Raw genomic sequence first — 18,387 nt, forward strand, 5'->3', positions numbered from 1 at the left:
TGCCTGGGCCCTGGAGAGCCGGAGTCTCCTGGGGGTGTGAGGAGCCTCTGGTCGCATATGGTGCCTCTGTCCCATGCCCCGGGGGTGTGTGCCCTGTGGGAGATGTACCTGAGGGTCCACCGCTGTGGTCAGGGGAAGCCTGTCAGGGCAGATGACAGGCTGGATTTGTTGGAGGGGAGGTCCATCACCAGGTCCCCCTCCTGACTGGACCACTTCGAAGCTTCAGTGGCTGGCTCTGGCTCTGGGGGTGTGGGGCTTGCCTCCGGTCCAGACTCCAGCTCCATGTCCTGCTGTGGCTCTGTGTGTGGGGGGCGGGGGGAGGGGCGTGCAGGAGGAGATGTCCCGGTGGCCCAGAATGGCCCTGAGCTCCTGGTAATACGGGCAAGCAGCGGGGATGGCCCTCAACCAGCTGGCCAAGTCCCATACCTGGGCATAACTTTGCCACAACTCCTTTACCTTACTCCTGACATGGTCGGGAGTGCACGCAGGCTGACTCCAGGCGGTCAGGCCCTTGGCCAGCTGGGTGAATGCATTCATGTTCCACTGCTTGCTCCCTATTACGTGTTACATGGGGCACCTCCTCCTCACCCTGGGGCTCCAGCAGGTTGCGGAGCTCAGCGTTGGTCCAGGAGGGGTCCCGTTTCCTGCCCCACCAGCTGGAGGCTTGAGAGCCCTGTGATGGCTCAGAGGGGGAGCCCTGGGAGTGCTTGAGGGGCTTTCTGGCTGCCATCATCTCAGTCTGGGCTGTGCAGGGGCACCTTTTGTCGCAGCTGCTGCCTGCACGGTCTGTTGTTTCCTGCTGTGGGGTTACCGGGTCTGTGGAGCTTTAGAAGCTGCTGTGTGCAGAGATGAGAGAGACCTGCAGGGGCTGGACAGCATGTTTCCCCTTCTCTGATTGCTGTCATGACGGACTCCGCTATTTTGAAGCAGCAGACGCGGATCATCTACACACATCCTACTTCAACGTTAGATGTTGAAGTAGGGTGCTATTCCCATCTTCTTATAGGAATAGCAGTTTTGATGTGCAGCCAGACAGAATTCCCCCCGCTCTACTCCATCTTGCCCCTCTTAGGCGCTTCAGAGCACAAAGGACCAAAGGAAACAGCCCAGTCTTGGAATGCCTGAGAGCACAGATGCACTAATCTCAAGCACAGTCTCTGATGCCTCAGAGCACAGATGGACTGTCTCATCATGACCCTGAACGGACCGAAACCAGACAACAAAAGACAAACAAACAGGCTAGCAGACAACCAGGGCCTCAGGCTGCCCTTGGCCAGTACCGGTGACTGATACGCCTACACATCGTCCCAGGAGAGGAATCTCACACTCATAAGAAAAGAATGTCTAAATTATCTCCACCTCCCAGGTGTGAATTAAGCCCTTGAAACTCCCTGTGAGAACTAGCATCACGAGACAATCTAACACATTGCCATCTTTAAGATAAGGAAGAGTGTACGTGACCCAATGGGTATAAATAAGGGTCCAGCAGCCCCCTGTAATTGAGCTCCAATTACCTCTACCTGCTGGTCAGGAAGGTCTTTGCCTCCCAAGGTCCCAGGGGACACCCTCCTCATACTCTTCTTCCTGAGGGATTGAGTGACAGACACTGGCCACGCCAAAGCCGGGTAATGCAGGGGTGAGAATAAGACCTGCTATGTGTTTTGCTTTTGCACGCATTTAATAATAGATCTATGAATTGAAGTACTTTTGTTATATGCTAGCTACTTGTAACTAAGAAGTGAAAATATAAGCCTTGTAACCATAAGAGTTAAGCTTTCTTATCAAATAAATAGTAACTGTTTAAGTTTTAACCTGACTCCTTCTGTTACTGTGCAAACCGAACACAAATAAAAGAACCCAGTTGGTTTTTGGCTGTATTAGCATGGTCACTGGTGAGGCGTACTGAGAGCTGAGCGCTGGGTCGTGCCGCCTCCACGGGGCAGACTCTTGGGGCACCCATTAGCCTCCCTGGCTGCCCGCTGCAAAGGGACTTTCCGTCCTAGCAGTTAAAGACTCAGATGAAGTGAGGGCACACATGGTATCTCGCCGGATCATCGGCTAACAGATGTCTAACATCGATTTTAATTTTGAAGTAGCACACAGCGTGCGTAGACGTGATGTGCGCTACTTCGAAGTTGTGCTTGCTACTTCGAAATAGCAGGCTAGTGTAGACACGGCATTGGCGAGATATACCAGCAAAGGAAATCCTTTTGCTAATGTATACTGAGCCTCTGCTAAGAGGCACTGCCAGTATAACTATACGGGTGTGTCTACACGGGTACAAATCTTCGAAACAGTCATGCTAATAGCCATTTTGAAGACTACTAACCCATTAGGATACTTCTTGAAAGGACCCCATGTAGCTGTGCTGAGCCACATGCTTTTGAAGCACCATAGCCAGAAGCGTCCTAATGCTAATGAGGCACTGAATATTCAATTCAGTGCCTCATTAGTAATCTTTGAATTATGGCTATTTCAAAGATTTGTGCCCACGTAGACACAGCCTACCAGTTTTCACTGTAAAGTTGGGTAGCCACCCAGCTGATTAACAGAGCATCCAGACAGCAGCACGTGTTTCTAGTGGTAGTGAACATCCACCAACACACCTCTTTTGTAATTGGAGATACACATCTCCTAGAGCTGGAAGGGACCTCAGAAGATTACCTAGTCCAGTCCCCTGCCCTCTTGGCAGGACCAAGCACTATCCCTGACACCTATTTGCCCCAGTCCCTAAATGGCCCCTTGAAGGACTGAACTCACAACCCTGGGTTTAGCAGGCCAATGCTCAAACTACTGAGCTATCCCTCCCCCTCTCAGTGCACGTGACATTCACTCAACTCATCGATGGAAAAAATTAGAGGGAACACTGACAGCAATGGGTTTGCAATGTAGACTAGCCATTAGAAATGGGAGTCAGAAAATACAGGGAGGAAGTAGAGAGCACAGTAAGGCAAGGGAGGGGAAAGGAGGAAAACTGTAACGTAAGCGAGACAGACAGTGCAAGTAGGGTGGGTCAAAGGATACTTGAGGAAAGTTCACATAATGAACTGAGAAGCAGTCACTAATCCATTCCTTCAGCAAATACTTTTTTCTGTACTGCAGGTGCTCACAAGGCTAATTACTACTCAGCAAATATGTTCATCAACCATAAAGATAAAATATGTTGTATAATATATTGAAAAACTATTTCTCCTATATTTACTAACAAAATAGGTGAATACTAAGGATAATACACAAGCATTACATAATTATGTTATTGCTATTATGGGAGGGAGGCACAGACTTGGAGAATATGCACAGGAGATATTTTCACTGTATATTCAAACAGAAGAGTGACATTCAATTAATTGTGACCCTTTAATAGTGTTAAGGCCTAACAACTGCTAAATTTTACAGTGGACTACTACAACAGCACAGAACAAAGTACACTGGTAGATGAGAACATCTCCAGGAGATTATACGCACCCTGGCCAGATATTTAATCTGGTTCTCTGTGGTCACTTGAGCATTGCCCTGTTCATCAGCCGCAAACTGCACATTCCCCAGGTGCAACACACTAGCTACTATGCTCAGCAAATCCTAATGCAAGAGAAGACCGAAGAAAAAATGGTTTAAAAAATGGTTAAAAAGACAGTTAACTACTATGAATGAAATCTTAGTTGGGATGGGGGAGAGAGGGGAGCTTCTTTATATGTCCATCACTAGGAGACATGTTTACATTTAGCTTTTTGCAGGGCACACGTTAAAAGGCTGCCTTCTGACAGAAAGAACTAACTGAAACAGCGTAGTCCTCTATGGGGAAAAGATTCAGGCCCTGCCTACACTAAAAAGGTTTGTTGGCAAAAGTTACACTGCTTTAATTAAAACTGCTATGGCATGTCCACAGCAGCTCATTTTGTCAGCTAAGAGCATCTACTCTAACAGGTCTCGCATTAACACAGAGCAGTGCACTGTGGTAGCTACCCCACCATGCAACTGGCCACAGGGTGCTTTGGGGAGGGTCTGAAATGACTCAGGGGGCAGGTACAGCCTCACATGATGTAAGTCTCTCAATCCCATATTTCAAGGGGCTTCCTAGTAGATTGTTAGCATTTTCTTCAACTGAAGTGTGGAGTGAATTGAGAAAATAGTGTGCCCGGAATGAGTGAGACAGCAGGCAGACTGACCTATCTTAAAGCGAAACCCCTCTTTAGTCAGTGTCAGCCCCACAGCCACATTTGGCACAGCAGTTTCCTCTGAAGCAACCTGCTCTGCCTGCCTGAAATTCTGTGACAGTTGCTTCAGCTGCTGGGAGCAGCATCCAGAGCAGCACTGTGAACTCTCCATGCTGAAGAATGTCAAAGCAGCATAGTCTGCACATCCTGCAGCAACAGTCTGCCTGCTGTTGTTCCTATCACAGGGCAGAACAGGAGTATTCCACGCTACCGATTTGATCTGTTTTCCCCAAAAGAGAAGCTCCAGAGTTTTCAAAGAGGAAAGGAACACCCTTACAGGACAGCAGAGATCAAACCAGTGAGAAAAGAGGTCACAGCAGGCATAGTGGGATACTAGCAGAAGCCAGTTACGTTGACAAAACAAACAGCAGAGTCCACACTGACTCTTTGCCACTTTAACTTTGCCACAAAAAGCTGTCTCTCTCTCTCTCTCTCTCTCTTCTTTAGGTTATTTTATTTTGGTGTCAAAACAGCGGACCTTTGCCAACAAAAGTAGTAAACTTTTAGGGTGTAAACCTCCTGTTCTCTTGGCAAAACCAGCTTTTGCCACCAAAACTTTGTACAGTAGGCAAGGCCTCAGGTTCACTGCAAGGCATTTCTTACCTCTACCTCATTGTCGCTGAAGTTAATGACAGACAGGGCCCTTCGCACAACCTTCCAGTCGTTTTTATCAATGATGGAACTGACCCTCGAACACTGACCCTAAAATCAGATTTTGAGAGAAAATAATACTTATAGCCTGACGGTCTGCACACAACAGTACACAGAGCTCTATTATGTGTTTATTACTACAGAAGAGGTCATCTCACTGATAGCTTTACAACTCTGCAAGTTGAGGGAGACACTGAGGGCTTGTCTACCTCCCTACTTTGAAGGGAGGATGGTAAATAGGGTGTAGGGAGTTTATGAATGAAGTGCTGTGGTACATATGCAGCACTTCATTAAGCAAATTCCCCCCCGCAGCAACCCTGAAGTTTTAAACTTTGAAGTGCCAGCTCATGTCTAGGAGCGGCTAAACTGCTGGTACTTCGAAGTCCCCGGACACTTTGAAGTACCAGTGGGTTAGCTGTGCCTAGATGCGAGCCGACACTTTGAAGTTTAAAACTTCAGAGTTGCCGTGGGGGAACGGGGGGAAATTTGCTTAATGAAGTGCTGCATATGCACCACAGAACTTGATTAATAAACTCCCTACACCCTACTTACCATCCTCCCTTCGAAGTAGGGAGATAATGTAGACACAGCCCGAGAAAAAATGAACTAAGAACCACATTTATCCTATAATACAGATTATTATTATTATTATTATTTAGTAGTAGTAGTAGTTAACTGTCACCCAAAATTTTTTTCCCCTCTCTTTTTACAGATCCACACTCTGCTCTCTACTTCTCCTCTAATGAAGTTTATCAGGTAAGTGGAGTTTTTCCTTTTACTGCCAATGCAAAGCAAGAAATTGGCAAACAGCTGGACCCTGCTCACACCTTTACTAGATAGTGGTACTGTTGTGGGTTCTTCTCAAGGCCCAGACGCCGCAGTAGGTCATCTTCCCCTCCCTCTAAAAGCTGGTAGAAGATGTGAAAGTTCCTCTCTCCGTGATTCTGATGAACAACCCGAGATTTCTCCAGTAGGTAGTTCAGGATGTGACCGCCCACAGGTGCTCCCTAAACCAAAGAAGATAAACTGAAGCAATTCGTAAGAACAAAGGAAAATTCTCCTGCCTCTCTGATGTCAGAATATCAAAAACAATGAGAGCTTGGGTCACAAAAAGTAGAAGTAATCTTTGAGAAAGTATTTGTTAGTTTGTCATGTTATAGCATAATCTGAGAGCGAGTTTGAACTACTGGACTTCTAGGGAGTAGATCAAACAAAATATAAGAGAATAAAACTCAAAATATAAAACTACTACAGAGAGCACACATTGCACGTTGTCTTGTGTTCTATGGCATTGTGATATTTAGCTTTGAGAGAAAAACAAAATACAACAAGATAAACTATATACAATAATTCTACAAAGAAAACTAAGGTTGTCTCTGCAATCTTACTTCTAACCCTTGGTATATATTTGTAGCTTTCATGTCAAGATTACATGCCTTTTTTCTTCGCAGGACCCTTTCATGCTGCATATTTTTTATGCAACTATATATAATATATAAAAATGGAGGTGATTCAGCAAACGCTGTGTTCTGACTTGAACGGAGCATAGTTTCCTATTTTTCTCTAAGTGACTAACTAATGTAAGAGCTTTCATGGATTTTTATGCCCTTTAAACTTTCTATGTAGCTTTGATTTAGTTTCTCTTAATATTATATGCATATATAAAATTAGAAAACTTTTGAACGTGGGCCCTTTGCTGTCCTACTTTTCACTACTTCTTACAAAACACTGACTAACTATTCATAGCTTCGTAAAAATGGGCTCTAATGAGAAAGAGTGCAATAAAGTGGCCACTAGGAGCTGTGTGGAGCTGTGCCAGCAGATGCTCAGTAAAAATAAACTGTCTCGTAGTCAGCCAGTGGATGACTGATGGGCTGAAAGTCACCCAACACAAGTGTAAGGGGAAGCATTTTGTTTCACTTCCTTACATTGTAACTGCAATTTGTAATCTGTGCCCACATGTATAATTATCTGACAGGCTGGACACACAGAAAACTGATGGATAGCACACTTCTTCCACGAGACATTTTTCTGTCAGAGTTTACCCTGCAACAGAATGCAGTTCACATACAATTGAAGGCAGACAAAATAGTTTCCTACCATACTTGTACTTTGTCTCTATACACAACTGCAATAACACTGAACATACATTTCTACCTCCACAGGTCTTCCTCCTTCTCCTCCAATTTAACTTTAAAAAATTCCATGGTATTGATACACACACAAGTTTCTTCTTAGCTATGAGGGTTGCTGCACACACCAATACCTGAAACAAACCCTCAAAGGCAAGTGAAGTAGAACCTCAGCCCCCGCCCCACACCCCCGCAGTAAATACCCTCTACTACTCCACCCACAAGCGCTTAATTTACTTTGCCACTACAGCAATGCACTGTAACCTTAATTCTTCCCCTGAAGGACACAAGCGCTCCATCACCTTCTTTAATAACCTTGGTGCACCCAACTCTTTAGTAAACTACCCTTATCTCAGCACAAGCAACTACTGCACTACTGTGATGTGGTGGGGGATGTGTGTGTATGCATGTGTGACTAACAGAGGGTGGGGGGTGGGCCTCCTGCTGAGGGTAACCCAGGCGACAGCTTTATACTGCAGACAAAAGAGGAGATGGAGCCTGAGGGGTTTGAACTGGAACTGGGAGTTGGAAAGCAGTTAGTCAGTGCTGGGAGAGAGCAAAGGAGGGGGCAAAGCCTCCTCTCCCCAACATGGATTGGACTGGCTGTCTCTGCTGTACTGACTCCTCTATATGATGCTGTGTCCTGTCAGCTAATAAACCTGCTGTTTTCCTGCTGAGTGAGAGTCACTCCTGCCTGCTGATGGGGTGCAGAGCTTGGGGACTCCTGAACCCCATTACAACTACACATACACAGTTACTAGGGCTGGGGAAACATAACTTGTAGAAGTGCCTGTGAAGCAGGATGAAAACAGGGCAGAGTTATGGTTGTGGTGCACAGTCTGATGCACAGCAATTGTGGTAACAGTAAGGTGAGTACTTGTGGGTGGAGGAACAGTGTGTGTACCATTTGGGTTAAACTTTTCACATCCTTAACTTCTGTTTGGATAAGGCATGCAGTTCTAACTGCTTCACAATGAAGTGTATGTACCTCTATATGCCAATTATAAATCTTAACTCTAGAAAGATATTTGTAGCTAAACTTTTTGGGAACAACAGGCTTCTTTTCAAAAGGTGCAGCTGGGCTTTTTACTATTCGTGAACGGTTGATTCAGATCTCAATATCTATGTGCTTGGGCATCTGAACAAGACTACAAAGAGTAGTCATTTCTATGTATATAATGCAGATCTTCACCTTGTAGTCAAACTGCACATCCATGTATTTCCCAAATCGGCTGGAGTTATCATTTCGAAGGGTTTTTGCATTTCCAAATGCCTGAATTTAAAAAAAAAAGAAAGTAAACAGTAAACATATTTTTCACAAGGTTGCCAGTGGTTCATTTACTGGCCTAAAGATACAAGTTTACTTGAGTGACACAAGTTTTGCCAGCATAAACAGTAGTCATCACAGCTACTGCTGCCTTTTGGGAGTGGTTTAATCATGTCAACAGGAGAACTCTCTCCCTTCTGCATACAGAGGCTACGTGAGAGATTTTACAGCAAGAAAGCTGTAAACCCTCTAGTGTAAATATAGCCTAATAAGAAAGCAAGCAGCTACATAAGTCCTTATTGTTGGATCTCTATGCATATTACAAATGTAAGGCAATCACCTTGCATGGGCCTATTAAACTATTCCCCTCTCCCCTAGCTAAGAGTTATCCTAATACCATTCCCTGGTAGGAAATTGTGCCACCCCAAGAAAAGACAGTTACCTGTTCCATAACTGGTGTTCTTCGAGATGTGTTGCTCATGTCCACTCCAATTTGGGTGTGCGCCGAGCGCATGCCCAGCTGCTGGAAGCTTTTTGCCCTAGCCGGTAGCCTTACGGTAGGTGTGGTGCCCATATGGTTGGACACAACCTGTCCAACCGCCCAACCTGTCCCCCGCTCAGTTCCTTCTTGCCAGCTACTCTGACAGAGAAGAAGGCAGGAGGGTTTTGGAATGGACATGAGCAACACATCTCGAAGAACACCAGTTACGGAACAGGTAACTGTCTTTTCTTCTTTGAGTGATTGCTCACATGCATTCCAATTTGGCTGAATGCAAGCCAATGCCTAGGACTTGGGGTTGGAGCCCTGAAAGGAGTGCAGGACAGCTCTGTCCACTGCAACTTCTTCCTGTGCATGCTGCGTAAGTGTGCAATGCGCTATGAATGTATGAATGGAGGACCAAGTGGCTGCTCTGAAGATGTCCCCGATAGGGACTTTGGCCAAGAACGCCGCAGAGGATGCCTGTGCCCTTGTAAAGTGCACCCTGATCGGCAGAGGGAGAACCCCCGCCAGTTTGTAACACTCACTGATACAGGCTTCTACCCAGGAGGAGATCCGCTGAGAGGAGACTGGATGCTCCTTCATCCTGTCTGCCACTGCAACGAACAGCTGCTGCAACTTTCACATGGGTTTGGTCCTGTCCATATAGAAGGCCAGTGCCCTCTGGACATCCACAGTGTGTAGACTTTGCTCCCTAGGGGAGGCATGGGGCTTTGGGTAAAACACTGGTAAGGTGATGTCTTGGTTAATATGGAAAGGGGAGACCACCTTAGGCAGAAACGTGGGGTTGGGTCTTAGTTTAACCTTGTCTTTGGGTGAAACACTGTATAAAGTGGGTCCACTGTAAGGGCCCTGAGCTCTGACACCCTTCTGGCTGAAGTAATGGCCACCAGGAACGCCACCTTGTAGGTAAGGAATAACACAGAACAAGAGGAGAAAGGTTCAAAAGGCAGAAGCCATCAGCTTAGATAAAACCAAATTAAGGTCCCATGTTGGCAGAGAGGCCTGAACCTGTGGTTTGACTCTTTCCATTCCCTTCATGAACCTTTTCACCACCGGGTCTGAGAAGATCAAGAACCTCCCATCCCCTGGGTGCAACGCCAAAATGGCTGCCAGGTGCACCTTTAGGGAGGATACCGACAGCCCCGTCTGGCTTAGGGCCAGCAAGTAATCTAGGACACATGGTATAAGGGCCTCTCCTGGGGACATCCCCTTTTGGTTGGCCCAAATGGTAAATCCTTTCCATTTGGCTACGTATGCTACCCTTGTAGAGGGTTTCCTGCTGTTCAGCAATACTTCCCTGACGGGTTCAGAGCAGGCCAGCTCAACTGGTCTCAGCCATGGAGCCTCCATGCTGTGAGATGCAGCACTTGGAGATTGGGGTGCTGCAGTTTCCCCTCCTCCTGTGTCAGCAGGTCCAGGCATAGCGGAAGCATCTCCGGGGCATGAGTGGACATCTCCAAGAGGGCTGAGTACCAGTGTTGTCGAGCCCAGGCTGGGGCCACCAGGATTACTGATGCTCGGTCCGACCGAATTTTCAACAGTAGTCGGTGAATGAGCAGTATTGGTGGAAAGGTGTACACCAATGGGCCCAACCAACAAATGCTGAAGGTGTCTGCCCAAGAGCCTGGACTTCGGTTCTGGTAAGTGCAGAATGTCCTGCACTTTGCATTGAGATGTGTGGCAAAGAGGTCTACCTGGGGACGTCCCCACCTTTGGAAAACTGAATTCAGTACTTCGGTGTGTAATGACCACTCATGGTCCATGAAGGACCTGCTGAGGTGGTCTGCCAGAGAGCTGTGAGTCCCAGGCAGGTACAACGCCTTCAAGAGAATCTGGTGCTGGATGCAGCAATCCCAAAGCGTGAGGGTCTCTAGACACAGGGGCGACAAGCATGCACCCCCTTGTTTGTTTATATAGTACACTGCTGTAGTGTTGTCTGTGCTGACTGCAACACAGTGCCCCTTCAGCTCGTTCTGAAACACTTCACACGCCAGTCGAACCACTCTGAGCTCTCACACATTTATGTGGAGATGAGCATCGGTCTTGTCCCACAGGTCCTGCGTCTGGCAGTCCCCCAAGTGTGCTCCCCAGCCCAGGTCTGAGGCATCTGTGACTAGGAAGAGGAAGGGTTGTGGGGGATTGAAGGGTACTCCCATGCAGACGGACCCAGCTCCTAGCTACCAATGCAATGTCGTCAACGCTTTTGGGGGGACTGTGACTAACTTGTCTATGTTGTCCCTGACAGGCCTGTATACTGAGGCGCTCCACATCTGAAAGGGGTGCATTCATAACCTGGCATGCTGGACTACGAACGTGCATGCTGCCATGTGCACCAACAATCTGAGGCATCCCCTGGCTGTTGTGGTTGGGAACCGTATTAGGACTTGGATGCAAGACGCCATTGCTTGGAACCTGCTGTGTGGCAGAAATGCTCTGGCTTGCTCTGAATTTAGAGGTGCACCCACGAACTCTATGACTTGAGTCGGGGCTAGCACAGACTTCGTCTCATTTACTAGGAGGCCTAACATGTCGAATGTTGCTCTTATTAGCTGTACATGTTTGACACCTGTCCCTGTGACCCGCCCCGATCAGCCTGTCATCTAGGTAAGTGAACAGATGCATTCCCCACCTGCGTAGGAAGGCTGTCACTACTGAAGTACATTTGGTAAAGACTCTCGGGGCTGAGGAGAGTCCGAATGGGAGGACTGTGAATTGATAATGGTCCTTCCCTAGCACAAATCTGATGAACCTCCTGTGAGGTGGATAAATTGTTATATGGAAATATGCGTCCTGTAGTCGAGAGCGGAAATCCAGTCCCCTCGTTCCAGCATTGGGATAATTATGCCCAGGTATATCATATGAAACTTTTATCTTTTTCACAAATTTGTTCAGGTTTCGTAGGTCCAAGATTGGCCTCAGCCCCCCTTTCACTTTTGGAATCAGGAAATAATGGGAATAAAATCCATGTCCCCAGAATTCCTGGGGAACTTCCTCTGTAGCCCCCTTTTGGAGGAGGGTTCCTACCTCCTGTTTGAGAGCTATCTCATGAGAGGGGTCCCTGAAGAGGAATGGGGTTGTGAGGGGGGTAAGAAGGAAATTGGATCGCACATCCCTTTTCTACCATGTGGAGGACCCACTGGTCCGACATTATGCTGCACCATGCATGGTAGAATGGGGATAGGCAGAGTGAAAATAAACACTGGGCTGGAACTATGGGAGTGGTTGGTGCGTCGCTCCCAACCGCCTTGTCATAATTGGTGTCTGGGCCCGGGAGGGGTTTTAGGGTGGCCCTGGTCCTGTGTCTGGCGACCCTGACGCCTCCTACTATGACTGCCCCTTCTCCTGTTCCCATCCCATTGTTGTTGTTGGGAGAACTGTCTGAACTGGGGCCTCAGGTTAAAATGCCTTCTCTGGGTCGCCAGTGTGTATAGGCCCAAGGAGCGTAGCATGGCCCAACAGTCCTTAATACTATGAAGTCTCTTATCAGTTTTCTCCGAGAATAAGGAGGGACCCTCAAAGGGGAGGTCCTGAATGGACTGCTGCACCTCCTGTGAGAGTCCTGAGACCTGAAGCCATGCTCCCCTTCACATGGTTATACCCGAGGCCATGACCCTAGTGGCCTGCAGTGCTGCTCTGGATAGGAATCTCTGCTCCGCTACCAGGGCCATAAATTCTGGCTTGGAGTCTGGTGGGAGGAGTTCAGTGAAATGGTCCATGGAGCTGGCCGTATTTTACGCATACGTACTAACCAAGGCCTGCTGGTTAGCAATTCTCAACTGTAGGCCGCCTGTAGAGTAAGCATTTTTTACCGTACAGGTCTAGTCTTTTGGCATCTTTGTTTCTGGGGAGGGCCCTTGAACCCCCTGCCTCTCCCTATTGCTCACAGCATCCACGACAAGGGAGTCAGGGGGAGGATAGGTGAATAGCTGTTCATTTCCCTACGCTGGGACAAAATACTGGCATTCATCTTTCCTAGCTGCGGGCAAGGCTGAGGCCAGGGTTTGCCACTTTGTCTTGGCTGTGTTGGCAATTGTCTTTATAATGGGCAGTGCCACCCTGGACAGTCCAGACATTGAGAGGATCCTTGTAATAGGGTCTATTTTGCCCCTGACCTCTTCCGCCGATACCCCCAGACTCTGGTCGACCCTCTGAAATACCTACCGGTACGCTCCTCCATCCTCCAGTACTGGGTATGCAGAGGATCCAGCTAACGCCTCATTTGGAGAGGACGAAGATGAGGTCAATATATCCTCCCAGTCTGCCGGTGCAGAAGGTACTGGCGCTTCTACTTGAGTCCCCAGAACCACAGGCTGTGGTGCCGTGCTCGGTGCCTGGGGTGGATGGCCCCCTAGCGGTCTCTGGTATGGCACAGTGAAGACGAGGCCACTCTGCACCTGGGACGGCACGGGTTCTGTCGGTGCTGGTGCCCACTGCATCATGGTTCCCGGTGCCTGTAGGGGTGGTGCCCATGCCTGGGTCACCTCTAACTGTCCCAGTGCCGATGTCGGTGCTGACGACTCTGCCTGCTCTTCTGGCAGGGCTCCAGAGAAGCTGTCGGCTCTGATCTTGGCACCTGAGTGGTGCCAGGAGCCCTGAATGAGAGTCCTGCATCCCGCCTTGCACCTCGTGGATTGCCCATGGGGTCCAGAAGGGCCATTGTGGAGCCCCCAATGGGGCCTTTGCCACTCTCCTTCTAGGGAGTGTTGGGAGTGGTGCTGGTGCCTGCTGCATCGGGATGACCTTGTACTCCTGCTCCGCACTGAGCTGGAGTAAAGGGATTCCGATTCTGACACGGACCCTGACGCCGACCACCATGGTGGTACTGAGGGTCCCATACCTCTTGTTGGGTCTTGCAGGTTCTGTATCGTTTGTATAGTGCTGACCATTTTGCTGGGGTCTCATTGGCGTCTGGAACCATGCCTGGGTCTATGAAGCCTGACCAGGTGCCTGGAGCAGGGGTGATGAAGGCTCCTGGTGCGGCATTTGTAGTGGCACCATAATTTGCAGGAGGCCTTGTGCAGCACTGGTGTCGAGGGCAGCCTGAGAAAGCGCAGGCTCCCACCTTGCGCTGGAGTTGACGCCCGCACTTCTTGACCTCAGTCACAGTGTGATCCGGTGGACTCCCCTAACATCTGTCTTCGCCCTCTTCTTTCTTGGGATGGACCCCAGTTCCATCTCTTCTTCTTACGAGGCACTGGGGACTCGCTCTTATGGCGCCAGGAGGTGCTAGGTGCCAAGTCCTGCTCTCAGCACCAAGAGCCCTCTGATGGCACTGACGGTGCTGGAGTGCTCTGCACCAAAGGTGCGGCGCCCTGCGTTCCCGCCGAGGAACTGTCCGGCCACAAGGCTGACAACATCAGAAGAACTTTCAGCCTTTGAGCTCTATCTTTTAAAGTCCTGGGCTTGAAGGCCTTGCAGATAGAGCAGCGCACTCGGAGATGAGTCTCACCGAGGCAACCCAAACATGCCTTATACGGGTCGCTTTTGGGCATACATTTGCCACATCTCAAACAGTTTTTAAACCCCAGGGAGCCAGGCATCCCCTGGCGCCAAGGGGGTTAAAGACCCACCTCGGCTTACTAGGTGCTAAAAAGGCAATATTTACCTACAAAAATAACTATCTAAACTATTTACAACTAATTAAAACAATAAAGGCTACCAGTGAACTCTCAACAAGAGTTAAGCTCCAGCAACTGACAACAGGGTGAGAAGGAACTGAGTGGGGGGCGGGGGTTGGGCGGTGCCTATATGGGTGGCCATATGGGTGCCACTCCAGGGGGCACTGCACCAACCCTAAGGCTACTGGCTAGGGCAAAAAGCTTCTGGCAACTGGGCATGTGCTTGGCACACACCCAAATTGGAATGCACATGAGCAAATCACTCGAAGAAGTAGTCTTGTCCAGGCTTCTTCCCCCATCACCAGTAAGACTTCATAGGAACTCATTAGACTGTACACAAAGGCCACAGAACTCACAGCTGTGCCCAAACCTGTCAATCTGCTCTGTCCCACAGGCCCACACCAAAAACACTGTTTTGAATAGATGGTGGAAAGAGTAAAGGGAACTGTAAGGATTGTACAGGACTGGACACTAGAGGTCACTGCAATACCAGAAAAAGAAAAAATCCAGCACCAAATACATATTTAGTTGTAAATCAAAGGACTGAGGTGCCTACAGAATGGCATGTTTCATAACCTGGACTTCAGATTACCTCTAGGACTGGATTGGACTGTACAAGGCGATCTTTCACTGTTTCAACTTGGTCACTGGCTGGACATGTCACTGCATAATACTGCAGGATTTTCTTGGTGGCTTCAGTTTTTCCAGCCCCACTCTCCCCAGATATCAGGATACATTGATCCTTCTTCTCCATGCGCAGGGAACGATATGAGTTGTCAGCAATGGCGTAGCTAATGAATAAGGATAATTGGAAATTAAGCCTGTTTTGGCAAATGTGAAAGACACAATCTTCAGATAGGCTTTTGGAGCATCCATACTATCACAATTGCAACCAGAAAAACTGCCAGCTCCAGCCAGAATATTCTAATGGTGCAAAATCCTAGAAAAGAGGCTCTTCAAGAGTAGTCTTCATATGGTTTGAGAAACGCTGATCTAAATAATTCTATACTGCTCACACCAGTTTTCTGGATTATCTTAATATACCAACTCTTGTTTAAATCAAGCTGGATCATAGCATTTGAAATACATTCCTTGCAAAGAAAAGTGCATCAGCAAGTAACATTTTCTTTTTTTCCTACTTCACATTTTTTTTTTTACAAAGCAAAATCTGATTTATTACAGTTTATCAAACTCCTTTCCCTTCGCTATCCAAATTCCACTTTTGGGGCATTTCCCAAATCAAAACAAACGGCTGAATAAATGTAAACTATATTTTAGTTTCAGAATTTGCCTTTGGATGGCATATTCTTATGTAGGGGGTTTATAACCCCACAAAGTGCAAGGAGAAGGTCAACTGCAATGCGTATCTTATATTCTGTGAAGTATCCCCTTTATTTAGGAATGACTGCTCTTCACATCACTACTTTCAGTCTCTGGCTGTGTCTACACTATGAGATACATTTGAATTCATTAATATCGATTCTGTAATCCTGGAATTTGGAAGTTCAAATTTAACCATCCTCACTTCCTACATGCTCCTCACAAAGTTGACTCACTGCTGCCACATTCAAATTGGCTAACATTGACTGTTCCAGTAGTGCATTGTGGGAACCTATCCCACAGCTCCCTCATCCTCATAGCATTTTGGGTATGTTTGCTGGTCTTTGACATCATCCTCTCACATTGCATTTTCCTCATTCCCCTCCCAATCCCTGAAAATGTGCCAATCTCTGGAAATAATACAGGGACTCTCAAAGTTAGAAGAAAGAGGATAGAAAACTCTTGGGAAAAGATTTTTGACTTTATTGAAACTAATACAGGGACCCCAAAAAGCATGAAGAAAGAGAAGAAAGGAAAGTTTTTCAGAAAACAGAGCTGCTGATGGGGAGAGTCCTTTGCTTTCGGCTGCACAATAAGGCTTCTGTGAAATGACTGTGTTCTCAACTGGCCATCCATTGTGTCCCACCCCCCATCATTGCATGTGATCCCTGAACATAATACAGGAGTCTGGACTACATTTTAAGGTTAGTAGAAAGAGGATAGAAAAGTGCAGGAAAAAATAATTTTTGATTTTCCCCTACACTACACAGATAATGCCAATATGGTTGATGTCAATGAAATAACATACACTGAACTTATAACACAAACAGAAATCTGAAGCAGATCCCCCTCCCCCACACTCCCTGTGTTTCTGAGGGGGGTCAAGGCATGAAAACAGGTAGCAGATATTAGCAAAAAAGATTTTATAACTGAAATATAGAACAAGAAGGTGTCTGCAATGGATAGCAAGCTCCTGAAAATATTTTTGGTGGTCTGCAGGTGGGCGTTGTGGTCTGCAGCTGCTGAAGTAGCTGAAGTATTCGCCCCGTGTATCTTAGCCACCAGGGGAGACTTCCCCCTGGTGGCAGCAAGCCCCTTACCCACCGGAGGAGACTTCCCACTGGCAGCAGCAAAACCCCCAGTATCTTAGCCACCAGGGGAAACCTCCCCTTGGTGGTAGCAAGACACACTGGGGGCGTGGGGAGGTTCACAGTGGGGCCAGTTGAGGTGGTCTTCCCCAAATATCTTAGCCGCTGGGGGAGACTTCTCCCTGGCAGCAGTAAGCCCCCATGTATCTTAGCAGCCAGGGGAGACTTCCCCCCCATTAAGCCACTTAGCCTCCAGAGCAGACTTCCTCCCAACAGCAGCAAGCACCAGCATGGGCATATAGGGGGTTCAGTGGGGGGTCAGTTGAAGTGGTCCTCCCCGAGTAGGTTAGCCACTGGCAGCAAGCTCCTGAATAGATTAGCCGCCGGGGGGGGACCTTCCCCATGACAGCAGCCCCCATATAGGTTAGCCACAGGGGAGACTTCCCAACCATGGATGCAAGTCCCATCTTTCCCATGCTTGGAGCCCTAAACACGTGCAAGCTATCATGGTACTGCCTGGAAACATGGTCAGCACCAAATGGCAGGCCATCCTTTTATTGGGTTGGAGGCTATCTACATGATGTGCCACACTGCAGGAAAGACCCAGACTGCGTGGCACCTGTGAGGGAGTAAAGGAGGTTTATATACAAATGTAAACTGCTAAGAAGTTTCCTGGCGTCTTATGCAAGCATGACCACCCACCACAGCCTTGGTGCCATGTGGTGTGGTGAGGCAGTGGCTGGCGCCGGACAGCACAGAAAAAAGTACCAAAACAAAAAGCAGTCAAGTAGCACTTTAAAGACTAGCAAAATAGTTTATTAGGTGAGCTTTCGTGGGACAGACCCACTTCTTCAGACCACAGCTATGGTCCAAAGAACTGGGTCTGTCCCACAAAAGCTCACCTAATAAACTATTTTGCTAGTCTTTAAAGTGCTACTTGACTGCTTTTTGTTTTCATAGTATAGACTAGCACAGCTTCCTCTCTGTTACTATTCAAAAAAGTACCAAGTGTAGAGACAGAGCCACAAACTCCCTGCAAGGTCTATTTGAATGGGTAGATGTGCTCACCATGCTAACGGCTAAGACAGACAGACAGACATTTCTCAGGCTGCATCTACACCACAAGATAAAATTGAATTTCAAGGCATTAACTCGATATTAAAACGTGACTGTCTTCACAGTTAACACTATTAACTCGATTTACTGAACTGTAATACTGATTACAAAATATCGATATTATGGGACCAGTATAGCATCAAATTCGCATTTAAAATCTCAAATCAAGGCTAGTGTGGAAGTACCACATCTCTAATTCAAATTTATTAGCCTCCAGAAGTGTCTTGCATGTATCCTTCAAAACTATGCAGTGACCCTCCAAGTATGGTCACTCTGTTGTGCGCTGCTCTCAGGTGTGCAGGGAAGAAGGTCAAAGTAAGACTGTGAAGTTTTGGCTGAATTTGAATTAGAATTGGAATTCAACAGTCCAGTCTTGCAACTCTAAAGAGCCGTTATGAAAAAATTCCTTTGCCTATCATATTACACCGCACTGGTAGCCATCGCACTGCACAGGCAGCAAGTTTTGGTAGTCCTCTGCT

General features: G+C 47.5%; 1 protein-coding gene across 6 annotated transcripts in view; it reads right to left on the minus strand.

Annotated features, from left to right (window-relative positions):
- MYO1C (myosin IC) overlaps nucleotides 1-18,387 on the minus strand; it is a 178,706-nt gene that overhangs the window by 61,072 nt on the left and 99,247 nt on the right. For all 6 annotated transcript variants that reach the window (XM_075013372.1, XM_075013371.1, XM_075013374.1 and 3 more), the window contains 5 exons: nucleotides 14,977-15,175; nucleotides 8,190-8,270; nucleotides 5,693-5,872; nucleotides 4,818-4,916; nucleotides 3,466-3,579 (listed from right to left, as the gene is read on the minus strand). In XM_075013372.1, coding sequence (XP_074869473.1) covers nucleotides 3,466-3,579; nucleotides 4,818-4,916; nucleotides 5,693-5,872; nucleotides 8,190-8,270; nucleotides 14,977-15,175 — 673 coding nt within the window. The remainder of the gene's footprint in view (nucleotides 1-3,465; nucleotides 3,580-4,817; nucleotides 4,917-5,692; nucleotides 5,873-8,189; nucleotides 8,271-14,976; nucleotides 15,176-18,387) is intronic.

This window comes from Carettochelys insculpta, chromosome 19 (genome assembly GCF_033958435.1).
Source record: "Carettochelys insculpta isolate YL-2023 chromosome 19, ASM3395843v1, whole genome shotgun sequence".
Classification (NCBI taxonomy): domain Eukaryota; kingdom Metazoa; phylum Chordata; order Testudines; family Carettochelyidae; genus Carettochelys; species Carettochelys insculpta.